Source organism: Centroberyx gerrardi, chromosome 8 (genome assembly GCF_048128805.1).
Source record: "Centroberyx gerrardi isolate f3 chromosome 8, fCenGer3.hap1.cur.20231027, whole genome shotgun sequence".
Taxonomy (NCBI): domain Eukaryota; kingdom Metazoa; phylum Chordata; class Actinopteri; order Beryciformes; family Berycidae; genus Centroberyx; species Centroberyx gerrardi.
Window position 1 is genome coordinate 11452793 of NC_136004.1, and position 26734 is coordinate 11479526.

The following is a 26734-nucleotide window of genomic DNA, read 5'->3' on the forward strand; positions in this document are numbered from 1 at the left end:
CTTTTGCTCAGTGACTCTATGTGCATGTGTGTGTATAAATATACAGTACGTGCATACAGTATACATTTAATATCTTAAGCATCATCTTCCCACTGCATATCTTCTGTTTATTGGTTACTGTCCATGATACGAGTCAGCGTTGCACTTCAGGGCTAAAGATACATTTACATATTTGTAGAAAACACATGCTCAGAGTCGTGCAGAGGTTATGTGGAGCCTGCAGAAGGTTCAGTGGCTGCAGCAGTAGCACGTTTACATCTCTATAAATGTAACTATGTGGTGGGAGCTGCAGGTAATGGACAAGTACAGGTGGTCGTTTGGTGTTGCAAAAATTGTATATTTGCTGACAAAATCCCATACAAGTATGAAAGCCCTGTGCATCTGCAAACCAGTTATTGGTACCTCACTTGACTTTCGTGTTCCACATATCCCTTTCAACACTTGCTTTTCTGAGGGTTTATAGTGTGATGACGATGGTTGTCAGACATCAGGTTGCTGCATCATTTCATACAAAAGCCTTGCTATCATAAGTCATTTGTATTAGTAGAAACTCTAATGTATTGATCAAGAAGATTCCCAAGAAAACATTGTAAGTAAAAGTCTTCGTTAAAGTGTAGATTTTTCAAGCTCTGTCAGAATGTTTGTTGGAGGTTTTTTCTCTCACCCAATTCCTTTGTGGCAGATTACTGCGCTGCCCTTTGTGACTGCCTGTGAAGGAGGTTTTGTAGTGCATGGCTGCGAAGGGGAAGAACGAGGTTACGAAGCTTCTCAGCAAGAGAGGGGGGTGGGGGGCTGTTATTAATGACAATGAGGACCTCCTCACCCCGAAGGTTGATGACCTCTAGGTGAGTGCCACAGCCATGTCCCTACAGTGTGACCACTGCCCCCTTTCTATCTCCATCTCATCTGCGGGTCCGCTGCCCCCACCGCTTTCTGGACAGGATTCAATTACCGCTGCCTGGCCGACCCTTGACCTCCCCTCCACCAGGATGAACCTCATCCTCTGACCCTGACAGAACAAGTGCCATGTACCACTGTTAACCCTCCCCACGACTCCCTCTAGCACCCCTCTCTCACTGCTATCCTGCCATTGCAATGGGACTATTGCTTTATTCTAAGTATAAAACTCCTAACCACATATCTATGCTCTATGAATTCACATAAAACTAGATTATATATACCGTTTGATTTAAAATCCTTTTATATGGACTATGATTGCACAAACAGTGGAATTGTAACCTGGATTCATTTCTTCATCATCTGAAATATTTACTTCTCCAGCGCTGTTTAAGAGGGGATATTTCTCTGTATTTACAGATCGATCTTCCAACCTTGCTCTAAGCTGCAGTCGATGGTTGTTAAGCCATTGCCGTCTCTTAATCACAACACAGATACCTGTTAATTACCGAACGAGTTCAAGTGTTTTTGCTACTTAAAGAGGGATTTGAGATTGATGCGTTGCTTTGCTCTGGGTCGAGCGGTGAGCGCAGTTGACCATTTAATGAAACGTTGTGGGTTCTGCGCGCCGAGGCTGAAGGAGATGAAGAACAGAGAGGATAAAGCGATGGGTATATTAATAGGCAGCTGCACGGACGACACTGTTTGGTATTGGGTCAGGGATAAAGCATGAACTTGTAAACTCACAGAGGGGCCTCTCCTCCCTCCCTCCCTCCCTCTCGCTCTCTCACTCTCGCCCTCCGCGGTGTCATCAGTGAGCGGAGCCGGGCTCAATAACCCAGGCAGCTCTACGAGAGCAGCGATTAGACATCTCTCTGATTCTCATCCCCAGCAGAGTTCACTCAAAGGTAAGCCAGTAGTTTACATCCTCGGAGACACCGGTCTTCCTCTGCCTTTGTTCTTCCCCGTCCTCTGTATTGCAAATACTGTATCCGTGCGATGTTTTTGGGCATGGAGCGGGAATTTCATGTCATCTCTCTGTCCCTTCAGATCTTTAAGAGTTCAACAATATAAAAAATGTATTTAACAAAACTATGCCTGCTGTTGTACCGTACATAAGCATGAAGAAATGTAGAGCTTCATGCATTCTCCAGTAAAAAAGCCCCCCCTTCCTCCAGAAAGTAGGTGGCATTGAAGAGAGCCCCCCCCCCCCCCCCTCCTTCCAGCGCCTCTGCAGCGCTGACCAGCAGCCACCACTGAGCCGCCCAGTCGGCTGCAGGGCTTCTTCCAGCCGCCTGGCGTCTGAGGCGTGGTCCCAGTGGGCCGTTTTGCTGTGATCACAGCAGGCAGTGGGAGGTTAATCCCAAGAGAATGCAGGCTCAATCCGCCCCCCCGCCTCCGGCCTGCACCCAAGGCCTTCACTTCCCATCCTTTTATAATGGCCAGGTGGAGCATTGTGGCTGACACCTACCCTATTTCAGTTTTGCTCTTAGTCAGATTATTAGGACATTTTTTGGGTCATAAAGATACCATTAAAAATGTAACAGAGTGGGCAGCTGACTTCTCGCTTCTTGCACAATGATCTAAATAAACCATGTTCCTGTTTATCAAAGATCAGAGAGAATAAAGTGAGAAAGATTAAAACAAAGTGAAATGTCACCGCTAATGGCTGTGATGTGTGTGGTCCAAAATGTAGAAAATGGCCTGTCATTACCGATAGCCTTTGGTTACCTGCAGAGTAAAAGCAAATCTCAATTTCAAAATGCCACCCAGGCTGAAATGTTAAGTTTCCTCATTAGTATTAGCGGGTCACTAATACTAATAGGGTAGAGCTGCGACATATTTTCGGGAAATGTGTTCCATCCAATATCTGGCTATGAGAATGTGCTCAGTTAAAACATGTTTTGATATACATTTAGTTCGTTCAAGCCCTGATAAATTATTTCAGATGGCAGAATATGCATCTGTTTTTCCCTGGAGTCTTTCGCGCATATCTGTGTGTAATTAATGTGGATTTTGACAGATGGAGAAAAAAAATGTCCCTGAAAGAGAGAAGGGTACATGCCACAATGTGTGAAGTGCAAGCATGGAGGGAGCCTCTTGTATTTTTTGCTGTCTGTGCCAGCTGGACTAGCCAGATTCTTACAGGTGGAAATTCAACCACTAAATATATGCAGAAATCATTGAAATTCAGTGCCCACCATAAGTAGGCCATATTTTTTTGTTTTTTTACACTTGGAAGTAAATGCAAATGTTGTTAATGTTGTACTAAATTTGGCTTTTTGGAAAACTAAGCCTGTCCTATACAGTATATCAGCATCCATGGTAATTTTGTGAAACATCCAATATAGTGCTATTGCTTTCAACGTGAAATGTGACTTGAGGTCATTTCTAATTTAAATGCTTAAATTGCCTTTCAGTGTGTATGTGTGCTGTTGTTTGCAACCATGTTATTTCTGAATGCATCAGGGTCTGACTTAAATATTAGTGTAACTACATTATCACAGTGTCTTTGCCTGGTAGCAAACATGTACAAATGAGGATTACAACTCTTGAGAAGGCAACAGGTCATGGTTGGTAAGCTGCCCGGGGGGGTCACTGATATAGAGTCACTTTTGACAGGCTGTGGAGGAGGCTCTATTGTTGCTGGTGTGTCTGGATGTTACCTGCAGGCACTATCACTGAGACTACAGTATTATCCTATTATTAGGCTTAGTTGTTTACGCTTATTACCGCTTGTCAGGTAGGCAGAGAATCCTTCTGAAAATGAGCATCTGCAGAAAAATACATGACTACTTCTTTATCTCATTCAAGTACATCGGCTTAGGATAATTTTTAGAGGCCTTTAAGAATCTCTTGATAGGACACAACAAACGCTGAATTTTGAGCAAGGTTTATGTTTGTACGGGAGTATTTGATTCTGTTACATTTTTTTGCTGCACCACAAACAATGTTGTTTGGCAGCCAGTGTGAGAATATAAGAAATAGTGCATGTGTTTTGTACATATTTAGGGCTGACATTGTTATGGTCTTGTTTCAGTTGAAATTACATATACAGTGAGAAGGCATTGTGGATTGAAATAGCCTTGATTAATATCTCTGTTTGTAGAGGAAGTGAACAAAATAAAAAAAGCCCATCATATGGTCTGGCAGATTTTGGGCACAGGACCAGAGATGACAAATGTGCTCTCGCAATAATTCAATCTGCTCTCATAATTCTCTAACTTTTAGGGACAGACAGAATGGAATTTTTCCTGCAATTAAGCCGCCAAGTTAACGTCCAATAACTGTGATCAAGTGTTAGTTAGTTAAGCTTTTTCTCTCGCATTATCTATTGACAGATTGAGGGGTATAAAGATACTGGATAAGTGGCAGAAAGTTACTGTGAATATGTTAGCAGAGTGGATTTAGTGTCAGATCCAAAACATTGTCAGTGTATTGATGCCGCAGTAATGATATTATATTCAAGGAATAACATACATGAGGCAGAGCTAAACTGTTGCTACAAGAACGAGTGTACTGCAGTTATTATAATGCCTATTCCAATTACCACAGGATAGCATGTTTCACATGGGTGTTATTGCCGTGATACAACAGTTTTCTTTCATGCTTTTTTATCACACTATTGTTTCATACTAATACCAGTTTTTGCAAAATAACATTTTAACATTGACGGTTGACATATGACTTTGTGTTATGATAGTACTTTGTAGAAAGCCAATAAATGGCAAACCCAGCCTTCTGGTGTGAACTGGCTTTGTGCTCTATGTGGCCACAGTTGGCAACAGAAGCAACTGAAAAATGAATTAAACCACTACATTTATGAATAGGATAAAATACATACTTTACAGCAAATACCTTAGTTACAATAATTTACAGCTAGCAAAGGAATTTTGTTGTCAAGAGCGAAGCATGTGTTTGGAAATAGTGACAATGTATTTAAACTAACTATTGTCAGCCCAGTTAGCTGAGCTGGCTGCAGTGCCTTGGGCTCTGTGCTGCACAGACTGGCTACATTTAGGAAGTGAATGGGATCGGGTACCTGTTCATACACCACAGTTACTGGAAATGCCTCTGGGCCATTCACAATGTGGGGTAAAATGCTATATCCATATTAATTGTAATAACATATGAACCTGCTATATTTTCTGTTTGCAGAGAAAGACCTATGTGTTGATGATGGTTGATCCTGATGCTCCAAGTCGCACCAATCCAGCATCTGCTCACTGGAGGCACTGGCTGGTAGTGGACATAAAGGTACTGCTCGCAATACACTTTAGGTCTGCAGCCTCAATTTGTTTTGGTGATGGGGACACGGACAGCATTTGCTATTGGATTAGGAACTCATATCGTACTAATTTATGAAGTAGTGTGTTGATTTTTTCCAAAAATTGTGCATTTTCATAATCTCCGGGCCTCACTTGGCATGTTTTGTGTTTACATCTGCGCTGGGGACCGTCGCAAGGCTGAAAAATTATGAATGGTTTTTAAGCCTAACTTGGTGAAAAAAGATGCCAAGTTCAAAAATGTTAATTTTTCATATCATGTATCTTGTGCAATAAATGCCTGTGACAAAAGTGTGGGAGTAAGTCTTTCTAAATGGCTGTGAAAGTTTGCAAGGCCCTGTCAGCAGCAATTTCCCTCTGCTGCAGAGAGCCTGGGACGTGTCAATGCAGGCGTGTGAGACTGAGATTGAGGAGAGCAGCATGCAAGGCGCAGACTCTTTCTCCCATAGAGCTCCAGTCCCTCAGCTCCCCCTCCAGTGGAGAGATCTTGGCAGAGCGTCCTCCCTTCATCTGTTCCCCCAGGCAGAGCAGCTCCCCCAATGATCCACACTTCTCCATATTTTACACCCCCGAAATGGGCACCGCTCCGATCCCCTTATTTCTCTTCATATTTCACTCCTTTTTATCCATTCGTTTGTGTGTTTTCACATTCTTGCATTCTAACGCCAAATGCGTGTTAAGTTGTTGATTGCCTCAAATATTTGGAGGTTTGCAGACATTTTTTAATCCCCCTGGAACCCAGAGATCAACCCAGTAGATTAGGACTAGTGGTCTGAAAAACAACCACACAAAGACGCTTCCGCGATGTATTACTGCTTTCCTTTGATTTTGTAAGGCGTAGTCGTACACTAAGTAAATGCCACGTTGATTCGAAGATCCAAATGTGATGTATCTGGGATATATATTTTGGTATAACCTACAATGGGTATAATTTCTGAATTTTGTGATTCAGCTAATCAGTGCAGTGCTTAAGAGATGATTTATACCACATTCCTGCTTTTCAAAATGTGTGAATAATTACATGATATCACTCACATACATCGATGATATATGAAAACAGTTCTTTTTTTACTATAGGGTTGTTATATTATAAAACTGCATTAGGCATCACCTTTGCTTCTTATTTTTAAGCCCATACAGTCTGTCTGGCCACTTGACCGGCTGTGAATAAACAAATGTCTTTCAAGTACTCAGACAGACCACATTCTCTCTAGCAATTCAATTTCCTGTCACTTGTGTGGGTGTTGACCTGCATTGCCCATGTAGGGATTGGCCATTTTGACGGGATGTTTTTCTGATTGTGGCTGGTGGTTGGTCAGAAGGGTTAATGAGCCTTTTGAGTGATGCCAACCCATAGTGGGAGGTGTTTAATTGACCAGGATGGCGAGGTGACATCACACAACCTCAGTTTAGTTTTTTTTCAAGTGTCCATGTGACTGTATTGGATTGTGTCTCAATGCAATTGGGATTTTGACAAACAGTAATGTAGGTCAATTTACAAATTATTGTAATCCTTTTTTTCTATTCACATGACTTGTGAAATTCAGCAGGGAAAGATTGAACCAATGAACAGATATCAGTTTGTAATGGGTTTTTTTTCTTTTAATTTTTCTCTTTCTAAATAAGGTAAACAGGCTGAAGTATGATAATTTATATTTGGCACTTAAGGCAGCATTTTCTGCAATGTGTTTGAAGCTAGATTGTTTTGTTAACCAAAGTATGTTCTTTTGTGAAAGCCACGGGTCAAGCTATTAAATGTCAAATGGATCAGCATTTTGATTCTCATTCATCAAACTATAGGAGCTCCAACCGCCATATTCTTTTCATATATATTCATTAATCCAAGGTCACCCAGGGTTGCCCTAGTTTGCAGATGTTGACATAATTAGTGTGTATTCTTTATCCGTAGCCACAGTTGTGAAGGTAAAAGGTTTCCTCAATTCAGCAGAGAGGGAAGTCGGGTCAGTCTGGGCTGAGCAACACGGTACAGTAGATTTACACTGAACCCTCAACAGAGGTCTCATTAGAGAAGGAATGGTAACAGAACAAGGACACACCGGCCCAACCTGTGCATTACAGTAGCACCGCTCACCTTGCTTTGAGCTGCGCTGTGTTGCTAGCACTTCTCTTGTCAGCACACGTGCTGAGGGTCTGCGCACTGTGTCAGCCATGCCAAAATCCACTTGTACCTCAGAGAGAGCTACTTGAGATCTTGACATTCGGTGCTCCACGAATTGCAAACACAATTGAATTGACATTTCTGTCACACTGTAGGTTTTCTAATACATTCCCCCCACAGGGTAAGCTGTATGATAGTGCCTTATATCAGCGTATTTGCTTCTAAAAGTTTGATATGATAATATGAATTTGATGTTCATATTTCAATGTGTTTTTTTGTCAGATGTCAGATTTTTTTATGTAACTTATTGTATCAGTTATCACATCATTGCTTTTGACCGCAGAGAACAATTCACTATAGCAGTTCCCATAATCTATGTAGCTGTGAGGCTCATCTTCTCCAGCAAGCTGTCCACTTTCTGTTAGAACTCACATTATTAGATCTGTGCATTGTCATAGCAATTGCCCATTTTCATTGACCCCTTAAGCTACAGCAACAGCAATTTAGGATCTCTGCAACACTCTCAGTGTTTTGCATCAATTATGGACAATTACCAAAATAAGCATCAACAGATTGTTGTCTCGCTCTCGAAGTCGAATTCCAGATTGTGAGCCTCTCCCTCCCTCTCTTTGCTCTCCCAGAGTCTAAATCAATGCAGATGTTCCGGTATGGTCTCGCAGCGATAATTACTGTAACAAGCAAATCATTAGTATCTGAATAGAGACAGCTTATATAAATACAGTGCTGGGTGTTACTTTTTCTTGTTAATACTTATTCTCTCATTATAGTTTTGGCTGTTTGCGAGTCAACATGATGCAATATGAACTTGCGAAACAGCAGTATAATTAATACTCACTTTCCTGCACTGAGAAAATGCTAGGTGTTCATTATCATTGTAAAATACCATTTTAAAAAGAAAAGGAAATGTATAGCCTTTAGTTTTTCATGCATTTTTTTTTTCACTCGGAATGCCATCCTTTTTCTCTGTTTCTCTGCTGAGTGTTTATCTCTGTGAAAGGTGTTTTGAGTTGTCTGACACATACAGTAACTGCCAATGTAATGTCAATATGCTGTGCAAAAAAATTTAAAAAGTTTGAAGATAGTTATTAGATTTTATGTGCTCAAATTATATTGAATTTTTATGAAATGAAATTAATTGCATTTTTAGATTACACATAACTAACAAATATACAAATTATTCAAAGAGGCTTACCAGCCAGTATTCAAGCAGTGGCAAATGATAAATTAAATGTATTTACTGTATTTTATTGTTGTGAAACATCTGCAAGAAGCAAATGCATTAAGGCTGCCATCTTAGTTTGCTCAAGTGTTGTACTCACTGAAGAAACCTATGGCTTTCTTACAAACCATTGGCTAAGAATACGACAAGAGGTTCAAGACCCATCATGATCTGTTCAGGCTGTGGTCATTATTACGCGTCCCATACAGTCAGGCCTTATGGTTCCTCAGTTCCTCTCAGATTCGCTTCAAGAAGGCCTGTGGATTGGAAGCCATCATTTGATTGTTTGCTCCCTCTCCCTGGGTAATTAAGGGCCAGGTGGACGGCACAGCACACAGCTAGATGTGCTCATTATTATGGTGCATGAGGGATATGCATGCTTTAAAATCCATCTCTTTTGCAGCAGCTCCCGAAGGGGAACAGAGCCCGTGTTCTGCTGTTGGTCAGGCAAATACAAACAGTGAGGTATTGTGACTGTATCAGACCAGCTGCTGTTGTGTTTGTGAATGCTGTGGCCCACAGAGATTGTCTGCTCCGCACCTCAACATGTCCTTTGACTGCACACCATTAGGCCTTTAACTTGTTATAGCTTTTCATTCAGTGTCTTTTAATTGGGATTTTTAAGGAGCCAAGTAGTCCTCATAGTCTTGTTACAAAGACATTTCCACCTCTAAACTCAGTGACTACTTATCTGTATTCTGGTTTAATTCCAGCTGATGTGGAGTTCTGCACAAAAAGAAAGTCTCAGTTGCAAATCATTAGTATCTGAATAGCATTCAGAGATAGTGTTCAAATAAAAATTTTAACCTCTGTTATAGCCTAAGAGTTTGTTTTAGCAACATACGTTTCCGGTATTGCTAATAAACATACATAATTGCATTGTTCTTTATCCTGTAATTATCCCTACTGTGCGATGTTTTGATTTAAGCGTTTCTTTTTGACAGACAGCTGCCCCCATATGGAAGCCAAAAACAATTTCCCGAAGGCCAGGCGAACCATAGCTAGCTTCATTGTGAGAACAAAGAACCATTGGTATTATTCATAATTAAACTCTTATTGTGTACTCTGCTGAATATTTCCATTCTTCTGCCTCTCTCCTGCTCACTCTCGTTCCCCTTCTCGGTACTTTGCACCTCGTGCTGGGAACATCTGTCTGGCGTCAGAGTGGAGCCTGGCTGTGCAGATTGGAGCAGGTAGAGGAGCACATTGTAGCCCAGCTAATGATGAGAGTGTCTGCCCTCTCTCTTGGAGGAGACGCAAGCTGCTGCTTCACGCTCGCTCACTCCACTCATACGCCCAGGGAAACAGATTTCCAAACATATGCAGTATGTTTTTAATCCAGTTGAGCACTTCATTTCCCAGCAAACACAAATAACCTTACGGGACATCCATATCTTATGACAAGGGGGTGGGCGCAAAGGAATTGAACAATTTTCCTTTTTAATGTGATTTTTTTTTTTCCCTCCAAAGTTGCTAAACATGCTCCTAACCCAGGTTAACAGTTTGCTTGTTTATGGTTTCACAAACTTTTACATAGAAGTGCCTCCTGGCTCCAAGTCATAGGAAGCAACTTTATCCAATCTTAACTCCAGTTGGTGCACCTGTTGTCATCCTTTGTTTAAATGGAAACTGACAGCATAAACACATGTTCTTTGTGTGAAATGTCTTAAAGAATTTAAACAGATTACTGCCAATAATATATGACTATAAGTTAGAAGTAAAGTGATTAGAAGTTATACCAGTACTTGCAGAAGTGTTTTAGGTTTGGAGGATATGAACTGAAACACACAATAAATGATCTTGATGTCAGTACAGTATTGCTTGAATTGGCTTGACCCTGTTAAATATTACATGTTGACCGTTCTATTTATTTTTTTTATATTTAGAACTATCTGACACCTCCCTTGGTATAAGTCAACAATAGCCCCTAACATGGAAACCCAGCTGGAGGTGCTTAACATTTAGAGCGGTTCTCATTCTGCTGTCAACTCCAGCCAGACTAATGTCAGAGGTGCTACTACATGGAGTTCAGCTTTAGGAAGTCGTTCCCTCGCAAAACCTCACCAGACTCTCCTCCCAACCTCCCACCCATCCTCATCCAGCTTAGGATGCTTGACTTTGCCTTTTCATTTTTTAAGGTCATATATCTACATGTGTGTCTTATGTGTCTACTGTATGAATGCGTGTGTGTGTGTGTGTGTGTGTGTGTGTGTGTGTGTGTGTGTGTGTGTGTGAACGAGTTGGAGAGAGGTTATGGGAGACCGCTCTGCAACATAAACCGGTGAAGTGTTTGATTTGTGGACTGAAGTGCGACCCACAGACCTAGACCCCATGTCAGTCTGCGGAGCGCTGCTGCTGCTGGACCCCTTTGGTCTTCTGTAGAAACCCTGTAATCACACTATGGCCCCTATCCTAGTGCAGCTTATTAACAAACAGGTTCTCCTTCTTCAGTGTGGGCTGCTGCTCTCACTGTTCTCTGCCACCTAAAGGGAGAATTACATAAGAATCCTCCGCTCAATTGTCAGCTCCATCCCCCGTCCACACACAAAACACACACACACAATACTCTCGCTGATAACCTCCGAAGCCTCTTGCCATCTCTATAACAACTGACCTCCCTGCAGCGTCTGCTGTGGTTGCCGTGGCGAGATGATTGAGGAGGTTTCACTGCATGAAGAACGTGAGCTGCTATGGTTTCCTATCAGAAGCTGTGAATGCTATTATAGAGGCAAGGAATAATTGTCCATAAATTATAGGTTTTACACGTTGCTTATCATCTGTTCCTTCTACCAAAGCCAAATTCCTGATATTGCTTTCACCACTTGAATTTTGTCTCTGTGGTCTCTATGGTGCGATATAGACATTCATTTTACATCTGTAACAGATTATTATATTAAAGGAAATACTATGTGTCAGTGTGTTATCTTAATTTTCACCCTGCACACTGTCCTGGATACATCACAGTTACTCTCCAAGAAAACAAGGACAACCTGGAAAGCCCTCTTTAATCCAGTCTGTCATACTATAGGCTAGTAAAAAAAAAAATAAAAAAAGAAAGAAGAACAGATTGGACCTTCTCCATGCAAATGCAGTTTAAAAACCAGTAGCTCCGCACACATAAAGGCGCTTCTTTTAATATGTGCCCCCTTTCTTCACACCCACGACCATTGTGTATAAAATCCTGTTTTTTCCTGAAAAGATTTCTAGTCGCAGCCGCAGACAATGTTCCCCCACACAAGCTGTCGTCTTTGTCATACCCCCCCCACCCCCCACCCCCCTTCCCAGTCAGTAAAGCAGGATCTCTGGCAGTCGGCCGCGTGTGCGAACTCTTCTCTGTTTCAGGGTACAGGTGGGGGGGCTCGCCGGAGTCTGCCTACCTGTAAAACCGGTCAGTTTTGACAGACGTGGACAGGAAAAAAAGGGGGCATGGAAAGCAGGGGGAGAGAGAGGGAGAGAGAGAGAGAGGGGCGGGCAAATGAAGGAATGTCAGGGTTAGTGGGGGGTTGCTGGGGCCGCGGCTGTGGAAAACGCTTCCTCTTAGGGGTAGCACTGTGTCTCTTTTTTAGGGTATGGTGAAGGGGAGGGAGGCATGCTGATAAAAACAACTCACTAACAATTATGCTCACCCAGAATAGCCCTCGCTTAAGTATATAGTATGCTTGCCAGTTAATTGTACACAAAAACAAAGACTTCACAAAAGATCTCCTGCAGCCAATGTATTTTCTTGTATTTTGGCACGATAATTAAGTATGACGGCTATGAGTACAAAGTTGGCAGATACTACAGTTGCCTGTCTAACTCTATATATTGATTATGCTTGTTTGTATTCCAAAGTTGGATGCTGAATTGTAAAATTAGCAAATTCTAATATAAAAGAGAGGATTTTATTATGAACAAACAATTAGAATCATTACGGCAGCTCAAGATGTTTGTAATATAATGGAACTCACTGACATTCCGGCAACAGTGCAGCTGGAATCTGCTACAGGCATGATTTCCAATCTTGTTGTGAAAAGTCCATCATCATTACCTAGTCTAACGGTATAGGTTTGAGAATTACCTGTTTGTTAAAATAATAAAACAGACTTTAACTGTGTAAAAGAATCTGAAGTAATATGCCTCTTTGCTACTGATATCAAACCACGGCTATGCCTGTTTAGAGCGGTGGTAAACGACAAGAGAGATTGACTACAAATAGTGTGCAAGAGATCAGCAGATCATGAGTCCATTCTCCACAGATCACCTTAGCAGCACTGATGCCCCGGTCTGTTTCTAGCCAAGCAACTGACTGCATGGGATTTAATCTCAGCGTTCTTCATGTTCTCAGGAACTAACGTTTTTTGGAGTTTCATAATGCCATGCAAGCGAAAAGCTACCGTCAAGCCAATATGTTAAATAAAAGCCAATGTTTTATCTGTGTAACACTAAAATAATCCGAGTATGATTGCTGCATTTTCCCTGAATTTTCTTTGGATTTGTTCAACTTGTTCTTATTGATATGCTGTAGGACTAACAACTATAAAATCTACTAAGACCTCTGATCTGTACTATTGACCATTATCATAGCCAAGAGGTTTGTTACAATGTGGTATTTTTATGCTACAGTTGGTGAGAAACCTGTTTACATTCCAGGGCGCTGTATAGTTCACTTCTCTCTGCAGCGCAGTCAGATTCCAAAGCACTGTATAGATTTCTTTCAGCTGATGAAATTAAAAAGACAGCAGTGTGTGTGTGGTGTGCCTTCCAGCAACACGATTTGCCTGCGAGTTCACGATACGGGTTGAGAGGGGAGTTCCTTTGGGGGGGATTAAATAGCTCCCTCTCTTCCTTCCCTCCTCCCCTGCCCTCCATACTTGCAGAACACAAACAGCTTGCAGGGCTGTACAGTACTTGTACAACATGTTTGCCACAGTGCTGCTCACAGGTAACAATAAGCCAAGGTCAAAGGTTAAGAGGGATTGTGGAGCTCAGAATCTTGTGTGTTCCTCTGGCAAAGAGTGTGCACATAGGCATAGGAAACAATGCCCATAGTATTGCTGGGAGAGAGAGGGAGAGAGAGGGAGAGAGAGAGAGAGAGTTGGCTCGGTAGAGAGAGGGGTATCAAAAAGAACAAGACCAGATCTCTGCCTCCGTCAGGCTCTTTGAATGGGAAAGAGATAATCCATTTAATCTCTTAATCATGCACACTGTATACATAGCTGGACCCGTGCCCAAAACCTCTGTCCTGATCAGACGTATCATAGCCACTTTTTCTGATGATTCTCGCTACTGTAACCCACAGCGTAATTCAGGTTAGCTCCAACACTGTTACTCATGCTGTTCTCCAGCTTTCAGTATATTGTACCCTTGGTGCCCTGTTAAAATGAAACCCGGACCAACGGCGCATAAAATGGAATGTGGAAATATGTAGATTTTAAAACACAGCTTTTTAAAATCCCTCATTCACACAAATGTATTCAGAATAGAGGCAGCTGTTTCATAACGTGAAGTAGGTTACTGTACATTTTGCACAGTATATTTTTCCCAAAAGTAGGAATTAATAATGAAGATGCTTTTTGGCCTGAAATTGCTATTCAAACAATTATGTACTTAGTTTCTTCCAACAAATGCATTCCACATTATTGTTTTGCCTCATAGCAAAGCACCCAAAAGACTAAAACCTTTCATTCCAGCAAAGGCCGCTATTGGTCACCGTCAATAAAAGCATAAAAGCATTTATTTCCCACGTTTGTCAAATTAACAGCATACTCCATCTCCCATAGGACTTGTAAGGTTCATTAACCTTTCTGTGAAGTGGGACAGGTTTCCAGCAGTTACCATAACCTCTGTCCTGCTCCTACCTCAATTATAATAGAAGAATTAAACATCCAGCGATTCAAAACAGTAATGCTGCCTCTTAAATCCCTTTGTACCAGCTCTCAGCTGTTAATGACTAAAGACACTGAATGAACTATAGAGTTATCAACAGATACAACCACAGACAGAAGCAAATCAAATGGCTCCTCTTAACAGCAAGGATTACTGTCCATGCATGTGCAGTTTTTGTTTGATGGCCAGATTTTCAGTATTTCTAAAATTATGATTTTATTTGCTGCATTATTTTTCAGTTTGCCAAAACTGAAGTGATGTGTTGCCAGTGCTTTCTATGAATAACACGTATTTGTTGGATTTATGGTGCATAAAACAGTTATTTGGTTGGAAAACTAGGCCACATCTGTGCTGAAATGCTAGTGGTTGCTCATTAGTTCATTAGTCATTACAAATCACAGGATATTTCACCAAAAACAATTTGTCATCCCGTCTATCTGCACCCTGGCCCACAGTCATCTCAAAGTCATTCAAGAATAGACTGACCTTGAACTAATTAAGTGGTCTATTACACGCCTGTTGATCTCTTTTAATGTCTTAATTATTAGATTAATTGTGTGGGCACAGAGTTCGTTCTCTTGTCCACCTACTCCTACTCCTCCTTCATCCTCCTCCTCTTCCTCTCACTTCTTTCTCTCCTCCTCCATGCCCCGGCCCAACAGGTTTCTACACTATTCAATAGTAATTTATTTTGTGTCACCATTCATACTTCAAAAACTATTTTAATTCTACGCCATTGACTCTTTAATAAGCTTAATCCTCCTCTTCCTCTCCCGCCCCCTCACATCTCCCCCGTCCTCTCCTGTATTAATCAAAATCCAGCACGTGCCACGCTGTATTTGTAGGCACACAGCTTCATTATAATATATCCATTTACTATCACTACGGATTTGAAGTCTCAGGCCCGGATACAGCTGTAGCCATGGTGCAGTGATGCCCTGTGTGTGTGTGTGTGTGTGTGTGTGTGTGTGTGTGTGTGTGGCTGCTGGTACTCCTGGTAGGCAAGCTCAGGCTGGGATTTTCCACTGCCACCCCCGTCAGTGGGAAGCCCTATATGGGGACATGTCAGCGCCTTGTTTGCTTGTTGTGCTGATGAAGCTGGGGGTGGGGCGAGTGGGCAGCCTTGTTCAGGTTCCAGGATTCCCTCCAAATGAGTCAGCCAGCCCCCACTCTAACCGACTGTTACCTTGGGAACTCAGGCTCGGGCTTCCCTCAACAGTACTGAAGTACAGACTCATCAACACTCGCACACGCACACACACCAACACACAGGAGCTGTGAACGGCCAGGCAGCAGGACCCAGGTTTAGATGAAATTAGCTTATCAAAACGCTCTCACTTTGGCCCGTACTGTGCCCCGCCAAGCCCAATCTGCTGTATGGGAATAAGTTGACCGACCCGCTCAGACCACAGCTAATGTATGCAAATTAGACTGAATAGATGAGTGTGATAATGAGTTTGGGTGGCTAGTTTCTTAAGTCAGTGGTTTGAGTAATAGTGTGCTACCCTACTAATGAGCATGACTGAAGGAGTGTAGGTTTGGTACATTACAGCGTGTCGGCTAGTGTCAGTGATGGCTGGAGTTCGCTTAATAACTGGACTGTTTGTGTTTCTAACTCAGTTCATTATCAACGCCAAATGAGTTTCTTTACTAAAGCCATTAGTCCGGCAGGGGACTTGTTAAGTGGGTTAATTTGTTGATGCACTGGAGCAGATCATGGGTGACTCCTCCACTGCCTCTCACCCTGTCCTACTGAAGCCACTGCACCCCGCTCAGCTGATCACCAGTGGGCCGCTAAATCACCCCAGACTCAACTCCATTAGGCTTTTATGTGAATATGTATTCAGCTTGCCATGAAAACAAATTTGTGACCCAACGGCATGAACCCAGGCTCATTTACCTTTTACATCAGAAAAAAATGTACATCAGAAAAAAGATCAAAATGTACATTTTTGATTCAATAATTAATAATTCAAACAAATTCATTTATTTATGTGATCTACCATTTAAAAGCTGCACCAGGCAAATTCACATGTAAAATGATGTCAATAACCTGCACACCGGTCTGTGATGCTTTATAGCAAAGGATACCAAAGGGACGAGAGAGGAACAGATCTCATGTTAGTGAGTCCAGCTTTCTCTGGACGGAGCGCTGCTCACTGCTGTTTAGGACACAGTTTGTATTTCACTCTGAAGTTTCATTTTGTCACTGCCTGTGGGTGGAGAAGTGTCCATACCTGACACCAGATAAACCAGGCAAACAGGGCAGAGCTACAACGTCTCAGATAAGACGGTTGTAGTTTTGCATAAAAAACTTGCCTAGTGCAGCTTTAAAGCTCTCAATACAAAGATAAACAATCTATGAAAAATATAGAAACAATATCTATCTCTCACAATGTGCTGTCTTTTCTAGCTGTGTCACATTTTCTAAAATTGTTTCACTTCATTTGTCCATTTAATATAGAGTGCTGAAAGGACAGGGAAATATCATGGAATCATAGTAATGAATCACTAAGTAATTTCAGGTTACCAACAGTATATAAATGAATTATACATTACTAAGTAATTAGTCAGTAAATTGCTGTATGTTAGCCTCAAAAGTCAGGTGATCCCGCAAGTTTCTTTTCATCCATGATGCAAGAACATCTGGCCACCCAGTCACTTTCAGTTGTGTGGGCTGGCAAAAAAAACCCTGTTGGTCCTATCAGGTTTAGAGCATTATCTTTAGGGAGGTTTCTGCACTGTGTATTTCGCTTTTATTAGTAATGCAGAAGTGACAGATTCCACCCCCAGCCTAAAAACTGAAATGTTCCACTTCCAATATTATTAGAAAACAAGGATTGTGCTTGTTACAGACAGAACCTGTTAATTTCTCCTTTATCAAGATTGCTTCGTCTCTGTTCCTAGTTAAGCAGTGTGATGCGATTCTCTTTCTCAGGGCACTTAGTTCACATTGGGAAAGGAAAAAAAACCCAACGTGTTTAACCTGTAAACTGTGAGGTTCCTTGTGAGACACAGACTTTCAATTCACAATAACCCTGCAAATGAATGGGCTGATTACTGAGGCGAAGATGAGGAGGCAGTCATAGGCACTTGGCTTGAGTGGAATAGGAGAAGGGAGGGGGGTGCGGGGTGGAGGGGGGGGGGGGGGGGGGGGGGGGTGGTGGTGGAGGGGGGGTGGCTGTGGCGGTACAAGTCCAGCCTCAGAAATAGAGCTGTGAACACCATCTGTCATGCTCTCTCTCCCCGTCTGTTAGCCTGACTGCAAGTAAAAGGGAGAATGATGCTCTCAGAACTGCACTAGAAGGACGTGGGTGCTGATTGTCGTAGGTGTGGGTTTACAGGGTGTGCAAGGCAGGGGGAGGGAAGCGGTGGATACAAGGAGGTGCGTGAGTAACTCTTGCTGACAAAGGGAAGCACTCACCCACACAGACAAGGAGAGGGGTGCTTGGGCAAGTGGGTATTCCTTGTACCCCCCCCCCCCCCCCCCTCCCCTCCACCCTCCACCCCCCTCCGACACCCACACCCACCACCCACCACCCTGCGGCCTCCCACCTGACGGCTCTTGGTCAGAGGATTCCTGGCTGAACAGTTATGTAGACACATTACTCACACACACACACGCACACTCACACACGCAGCGGCTCGTAGAGCTGCTCCTCTAAGGCCCAACGCTGGTTAACAATGCATGCATACAATTTAGCCTCGTTTTTAAATGTTCAGCAAGGCCAGGGCTATCACCTCTGAACAAGGTCCAGGTGGGTCAGTTAGCTTGCAAGACCTCAGAAGCGTGAATCATTGTGCGGATTCAAGTAAAATCTAGAGACATCCAAGATAATTAGAGATATGCTTCAGATTGCCGGTGTTCTGGTTCCTTTGCTGAGCCTGGATCAGCCTGGACGTGCTTCGTTTAGTGAGGAGAGACACAGAGAGTTTTTTGCACTGAGAAATTGGTGGTTAGAGTGTCAGGCTATTACATGACCCACAGAATAAGCTGCACTGCATAGTGTTTTTTTTTCCACATTTGTAGAATTATTCATTGCTCATAATGTGTAGGTTGTTTGAAGCACAGGATCCATGTCTTTTTTTCTGAGTCAGAGTGTGAAATAGATAGAGTCAGTAGAATGGGAAAAGCAAGCTGAGCCGTGGTGAACAGCAGGGGGAGGGAGGAGAAAGTATCAGTGACACTGCAGCTGGACTCAGATAGGTAGATGGTCAAGCCTGGCATCTGTAGAGGCCATCGTCTCGTCATTTCACTTATGCATAAAGCTGAGGAAAATTTTTAGCTTTCTTTAGCCTTTGGGACTCAAAGGGGGATTCATGCCAATTAATATTATATACATTTTTTGTGATACTCTGCTGATTCACAATGGAGAAATTCTCTGTTCAGCCTCGGCAGCAGGTCTGGAGCTGGTAGGGATTCAGTGTCTTGCTCATGGACACTCCAGCAGGGCGGATGCTGACTATCGCAGTGGCTTGAACCCGGGCCTTCTGTTTATAGGATGTTGTCCCTACTCTCCACACCACCCTGCTGCCACAAATATATCAGTGGATTTGTGGACAGTCTCCATGAATGTCAACATATCATATAAAAATATTTGGCTTGATTGATGCCCCCTTTCCAAGCCTAGCGATTGCTGTGACATTTTCCAGACAGCTCACTGTCGCAGCTAGTTTGAACTACAACCAAGCAGCAATAAATCTTGCACTGCCAAGCATAGGGAAGGGAAGGGAAAGGAAGGGAAGGGAAAGATAAGCTTCCCCTAATATTCCCTTATTGGATTTATTTTTATATATTTGGTATGTGGAGGTGAATTGACAAGTGAGACAAAGACCAACCTGAAATATGCCGAGCCCACGTTTTCCCCCAATTCAAGTCCCACAGTTTCTGTCTGTCCCCCTGCTGCTCACTGGTCTCCCATACCAAAAATAACTTTGTCCTATGGAAACATTATAGCATAAAGCATAAAGATTATAGATTATATGCTTCAGAGTATTAAAATCCTTTGCTATTGAATATGTAAAACAGTAGACAGACATTTTGACGCTTTCAGTTTTTAAATTTCTTTCACCTTCTGCCTCTCCCGCACTGCTCAATGTTTAAGTCATTATCATGGCAACAGGAACGGGCATTCCCCCAAGGTTAAGGATGCAGCGCAGCAGCAGAGTGTTCCACAGTAACTGCACCGAGAATGAAGCCTTTCCAAATCTTTTTCACCTCTGAACTCCTGAAATGACATAACTTGCAAATTTCCAACAGTTGGTACACAGACACAGCAGCTCTGAGTTCTCTATTAGGCTTTCATAGTTGAAAAAAATAAATTCTTCTGCTATGCAGTTCACTGCTTAAACCCAAATAAAATACATTTAAAATCTATCCTGACGCAGACAGGCAACTATAGTCACTAATGAAGTTATATATTAATTGTTTTTGTTAAAATATTTTGAACTAATTGCAGCTGCATGCTTTTCATTTGGATCACCAATGAAAAGTTCTGTTCTATCTTATGTAATATAACCCTCTGACCCTCAACTGGAAGCAAGCACAGAAATTCAAAAATGTAACCCTTTGGAGTTGGTCAGTATAACCCATATGTTGTACTTTGAATGAGTTTCACTATTTATTCTCATTGCATATGTTGTCAGAGTTTGATGTTTCACAAAGGAGATGGTACAGAGGTATAGTTATATAGGAAATAACCAGGAAAATACACTCATAGATTCCCATCCAAACCACTGTTAGATCATCGGTAAACCAAGTTTAAACATCTATTTTATATTTTTGTAATGATGTTAGCCGTATTGATTTTTGCATTTTTATCTGTCTCCACTGTCTGACTGTAAAAAGGTATGAGTTCATAATTTGTGATGTTAACAGGCATAAAGAGAGACTGGTAGCATCCAAAGTGAGTTAGTTACTTGCAGGTACCCAGATGACCCATACTGTATTTCCCTTGGGCAGCTTTCCAATATCTGGGATGTCTTGTCTCAATGCTTTTGACTTTTCTAACCTTGAGCTCAGAGTAGCATCCTATCTGAAGATGTCATTGATCAAAGATTAGCTTCATCAATGCTCTATGTGGCTTTTGAATCCCTCTTACAAAGCTGTCATGGATTTACTATATGGAAAACTTCCCAGTGTTTTAAACAGCCACCCGCTAAAATATAAAATGAATGTAGCATAACTATGATTAAATAATTTAAATGAGACACCTATATGAACACTTGTTCACCAGTTCATTACTGTGCATTGTGTAAGATTTAGTTGCTTTTAATAGCTGATTGAACTGCTATGAATTCCAACCATTCAAATCACATTGCCATCACTTCAGTTTTCAATGCTATTGACACATTGTATTTTATTTTGGTCTGCAAATTTAGTAAGAGAATAGCCATATCATTTTTGCAAAAACAACTGAAGTACAATGATATTTAAACATTCGGTACAATGGAGGTGAGGGTGAAAACAAATTTTAAAAAATATTTCCAGTTACATAAAAAGTGACTTTGTAAGAATAAAAATGATACAACTGTTAAAACCCATTCGATTCGCTGGACTTTTCATATTAAACACAATTAACACAGAAAGTCCCTGTCATTCATTTAGCGGTCAAACCTTTTCACACTGCGCCTCGCCCCCACAGCAGGGGCCCGCAGGGACACGCCCACCATGTGAGAATGTCTTGTAGATTAGTGTGATCCGGTCCCTGCTGAGCATCAAGAGTCAGCGACCTCACCACTGGCCCAACCACTGGCCCAGTAACTCCGCCTCATTTCTGACCTGGAATAGTTCAGCCATTATAACTATGGCACTGAATGTTTTTTTATTATTGTTGTTTTAAGGATGATTTTTATGAAATGTCTTGTGAATATCACCATCGTGAGAAGGTGATCATCATACTATCATATGTTATCATACTCAAACATTCACACAGTACTGACTTCTTCCCTACATAGTATCTGATTCCCTTATCTTTTATTAAATGGCTGAAATTCCACGTTTGCTTCATCTACTGTTGTTTTTGCTCTCTATATCGTAAGTGAAATTAAAAGGGCAGGGGGTGTCATGGAGAGTGAGTGAGAACTGAGCATTAAGATCTGGGAAAATGTTGCACGCTCAAATGTTGACTACCTGTTGCTATGGCAATGAGTTTGGATCCTGCAGGCTGTAGGACTCTGGCTATTTCTAAATAAAGCTTTTTCTCACTGATCAGTGGATGAAGCTACTCATGGCTGAAACTAATCTTCTGCATTTTATCAGTCTGTGAACACTGGTGCTGTGCACGCTAATAGTTATTACTGAACCATACTACAATAGATACAAGATTATAGATACGATGATGTGCAATAGAGGGCACATACTTTGCTGTTGCTTCATTTTTTCACAGAAATAGAGGACGTTTAGGTATCAAATTATTATTATCAAAGTTATTAAGTGTATTGCAATCCTGCTGATGGTTGATTCTACTGACACTGGTGTGGTTGCACCCCTACGTTTCTGATCCAAGATCAACACCCTGGCTCCTTCCACCCAGTGTTACACAGGCTGCTGATCTGCAATAAGAAGGGTGCCCTCCTTTGATAGAGCCCTCCTCTGATTGGTCCCCCAGTCCTCTAGTCCTCTGGTCCAGATACATCTAATCCTCTGGTCCAGATACCCACAGTCAGCATGCAACAAAACAAAGAGGCTACATGCATCGTCTATCCTATTCCTGATCATGAATATCAGCTAGACACTGGGCAAAAAAAGTTAATTAGATAATGGGAGGAGGACCAAGCTGTATTTCCTACTGCATAATGTTTTTATCTCTTTTCAAAAAGATCATTGTTACAAAGCGTAAAATGTGCTGGCACCATCATCAAGATGTCTAAAGAATCAAGTCTAGCAAATACCATTACTGCTGTTTACAGAATGTTTAGGGGTAAAGTGCAAGACAAATGTAGCTTATTGTTTCTGTTTTGCCATAATATGTCATGTTATTCTTGTTATTCTATTCTATCTATCATCTAGTAAACTGAAAAGTCAGAGGAAGGCTCAAAAGAGAGGATGAAGAAACAATGTCCTGTATGTCTGTTGTCCTTGTGTGCTTGTCTTTTAGCGTTATCCCTCCGTCACCCTGTGGGGGGAGCCTGTGTGTGGGGGAAAGAGGACATAAATAGGTGCTGGGACCACATTTGATGCCTGTGATGGGGACTTCCATGCTTACCTCAAGTGGGTTTTGGGGCCCTTTCACAGACAGCATAATTTAGTCCTGTTCCTCCCACTCAAGGATGCAGCCGTAGTGCAGTAAACAACCAAGTCTATTAAACAAACATTCCTGTGTGCTGTCTGCAGTGAAGTGCCTGACCGTGTGCTTCATGGGGATGAGGCAGTTTAACCTGACAAACATAGTAGAGTAGAAATGCTTAGGAAAAATATCCTCGCTTCACATCAGGCTACATGATCCCTGTTTCCAGGCAACACGAAGTTAATATACAATTAATAATATGGGAATTTGCTACCTGGAAATCCACTCACTGACTTAATTTGCTTGGGAATTGTCTTTGTCTCCAGATATTAAATATTGCAGATCCTTTATGTATTGGGTTTTGACACATTGAAGCCAAGATCTTTTGATGTGAGCCTGGCGAACAGCTGGGTCTTAAGTCGAGCTTCCTATAAGCTAGGGGTTTCAAATGACTGGTGACAAATGATGGCCTTTTCCCAATCATCGCCTTAGCCCCACTGTTTTACTAGATCTCTACATGCTAAAATCCCTTAGTATGAAAAATTATAATGTAGTCCACCCCAACGGAATTGAGTGGGGGTCAGACTCAGGCAAAAAAAAAAAAATTGGCTGGGGAATTAAGTGGCTTCTCCAGCCTCACTGTCCTTGATACAGCGGGTGCTGATTCAAGGATTGAACATTGAGCTAAGGGAGCACAGCCTAAATTTGTGTTGAGAGAATATAGGGGCTGTGGAGACATAGCTGAGGGAACAGAGTCTGACAGGAAGGATCACATAGTGTTGTAGAGAACAACGTAATGGCCCACTGCACTTGCTTTCTTTTGAAAGTAATTTTTAAAGAACCCCTATAGATGACAGCCACGGCCCAAGAGTGGACTGACCTAACAGGAATCCTTTCCAAATCTCTGACTGACTCTTATCTGTTTCTGAATGAACAGGGCAGCAGACTGAAGAAAGGACAGTTAAAAGGCACAACCCTGTCTAGTAAGTATGGTATTTCAAATTACATTTTATGGGGCTGCTGTCACCGTGCTTTTGTTAATTCAAATTAATTATGATTGGCTTATTGGACATGTTAACGTTTGGACACTGTATACTATGAAACAGATTAGAACATCAAACCAGGGATCTGTGATAATCGTATATTGCTGTGTAGTCTCAGTCGCCAAGCTCGGCACTCAGAAGGATTCTTTGTTTCTCCATGCAGAATATTCCCGCCCAACCCCTCCACACAAGTCAGGTTTTCATCGCTACCAGTTCATGTTGTTTGAGCAGCCTCCAGACACGACCCCGTCGCTCACCAAACAAGAGGAGTCATCCCTGGGTAATGATTCCACTCACTCGCACCTCGTGTGTACACAATGCTGCCGGCCACCGCAGGATCATCTATCATATACCAGCACTGATCAACACACCTGACAACAGTTTGTTGTTGAATCAGCAATAGAAAAATAGAAAACCCCAAAGTATTATTGGATCCCTGATGCCAGAATATGGACACAAGCAAATATGTTCTCAGATTAACCAAAAGTTTTATGTTATGCATTTATGTTGTAATTTTTATGCTTGCTATGTTGGCAATAGACTTTTTTTTCATAAGGTCCTAATTGAACTGCACAGGACTGAAATGCCTTATAGACCTTATGATGGCCTGCAAGTTGCTGCTCCTATTGTGGCTATTTCACTAAACATTTCACTATCTAATAGATGATTCTTTTTAAATGTCCTGGTGTCCTGATGTGGTAACTTGTGTCATTGTACAACATTGCACTGTTTGATTTAGGTTTTGCATATCGTTTCGACTTCTTTGTCTTCAGTTGGCATAATCCTTTGTTGAGGATGTAATAGGTCTTGCTAAATGCAGCAGTAATGGTATTTGTGAAGTTGTAGTAGTAAGCTATTATTAATGATTTGATATATTACATTATTTCCTAAGACACACAGCTGGCAAGCATGTAACTCGCACTAAGCTAGTTTTCACTTGTTATGTTATGATTTGCTTCGTCTGGACATCTGTCAATAGAGTATATAGCATAGTTCACAAACAATTATGAGCATGTAATCGAAGCATTTTGAGTTGGTTTGGGAAGAGTGTTTTCTCAAAGTGCTTGAACTTAACAAGGGAAATGTTAATGAGGTCAGTGAGTAAATGTGTTGCAGCGTTAATGCCTGCAGGGTCAGGACAAGTGTTGCTGGCTCCCACGCACACCTGCACGAGCCTGTCTGACCACCTCTCGTTAACCTCTCCAAAACCTGACATCCTTAACGACCGCGTCAATACACACAAATATAGTGTTTTTATTTATTACACCATACCTGCGGTACACAATGCAGATGCAGTTTGAACTTTGATTGCTATGGACATTATTAGCAAATCCATTTTGCCAATCATTTTCTTAGCTTGTCTCTCAAAAGACGACCTCATTTGTCTTACAGAAAGCGGAGTTACTGTTTTGTTTTTTTCTTTAAGTTTTTCTACTTTTCCTCCCCCTGAAAACCCTCTCGCAGTAGGTGAGTGACTGCACTTGGATATACCTCACAGGAGGCGTGTCTGTCTGTCTGTTCTGCTCAGGGTCACAGCCAGTGATTTGAGGAGAGATCAGGGCGGTTTGAGACTTCAAGGACTGCGGCCGTGAATGAGGGGAGCTGCCAGTCTCTGCTGTTTGAAGTTTTGACAGCTCTGTCAGCAAACAATCCAGGCATATTAGGCTGAGGTCTGTTTGATGTTGAAACCTCTGGAAAAAAGAAATGTCAAAAGAGATGCACTTTTGAGTGGTTTATTCTTCCAAAACTCACATTTGGGGAGGTTGTGATGAGCCTCTATCCCATTGTCAGGGTGTCAAAACTGGTTAAGATAGAGAAATAATAGCATGAATAATGATCTACTATTTAGAATATATTTGTGCATAATAAACTGGAGCTCAGTATTTCATTGCACTGGTTTTGTGCTATCAGCTCCAGTAGTTGCCCTCGCATTATGAAGGGATTGATCTGAGTGGATCCACCCATCCTTAATCCACTATATGAGTTTAACTCCCGCTGGAGCACTTCCTCTCTCCTGCAAACTGTTCTGTCTATCCAAGGGAAATGAAATTAAGAAATTCACTCTTGGATAATCAAATGTTTTAATTTGGTCAGTATTGGAGAACATAGCTGCTCTTGCAAAGTGGGCAATAGAAATAGATGCTGTATGACATATTAAGAACGAAAGCCTAGTCATGGTTTATGAGTAAAAAAAAAAAAGCGGTATGATTGTACAGTAATTATTTGCTTGGCTGAATTCACTGGTGTACCTGCTGTATTAGCAAGGCCTCCACTTGGCCATGAGCATGGTATTCCCGCACAGACAAGAGGAACGGAGGGAATCCCATGTCTCCCCACCTCCTCCGTTAAGTATGTTCACTTATTAGCGTCTGTCCTCCCTCCATGTGGTATGACACAGAGAGCATTTTTCATAGCCCATGACATTAATTGATGTGATTTGCGAAGGGAAAGCATTTAGTCGTGGGTGGGAGACTCCTAATGATCATTTTCCACTTCCAGTAGCGCAGTCATTGACTCAATTTTATCGCAAATTTGTCGTCTTTTTTCTTTTCATCTTTGACCATCACTTAAGCAATAAAGGGGTGAGCAATGAGAGGTGGAGCAGAGCTGTCGTGAGGAACCGTGGGAGTCTGCTGTGCCTCCTGTGTTAAGGTTATGAAATGTGGGTCAGTGAACTGATGGAGACAGCTGGTTGTTACACAAGGAACTACAGGGGGGCTGCGCTCTTGGCACCGGGCACAGGGGCGTGATCGTAGGGAATCCCCATCCCTCTGGCTCAGGATGGCTGTCCCTGACTGAATGTGCCCCTGTGCCAGGGTGGGGGGCAGGCGTGGGCATGCAGGCCCTGGTGATACTTCTCAGCCAGTTGGCAAGCCCTCAATATGTCCCGCTACTGTTCGGTGCCACAGAGACAGTTTTGTCACGGCAAACACTGATACAATGCTGGGGAGGGAAAGGCTGAGGACCTGAGAGGGGCCATCTAGTGATGCCTCAGTCTGCACAGCAGTTTGCACATCCACTGTTCACCCATCCAGTGCTGTGTGTCCTGAGTT

The 26734-nt window shown here is 42.1% G+C and overlaps 1 protein-coding gene across 1 annotated transcript in view; it reads left to right on the forward strand.

Moving 5' to 3' along the window:
* Positions 1-26734, forward strand: part of pebp4 (phosphatidylethanolamine binding protein 4) — a 47917-nt gene that overhangs the window by 17290 nt on the left and 3893 nt on the right. The window contains exons 4-6 of the mRNA XM_071924809.2: positions 5056-5154; positions 23576-23621; positions 23845-23961. Coding sequence (XP_071780910.1) covers positions 5056-5154; positions 23576-23621; positions 23845-23961 — 262 coding nt within the window. The remainder of the gene's footprint in view (positions 1-5055; positions 5155-23575; positions 23622-23844; positions 23962-26734) is intronic.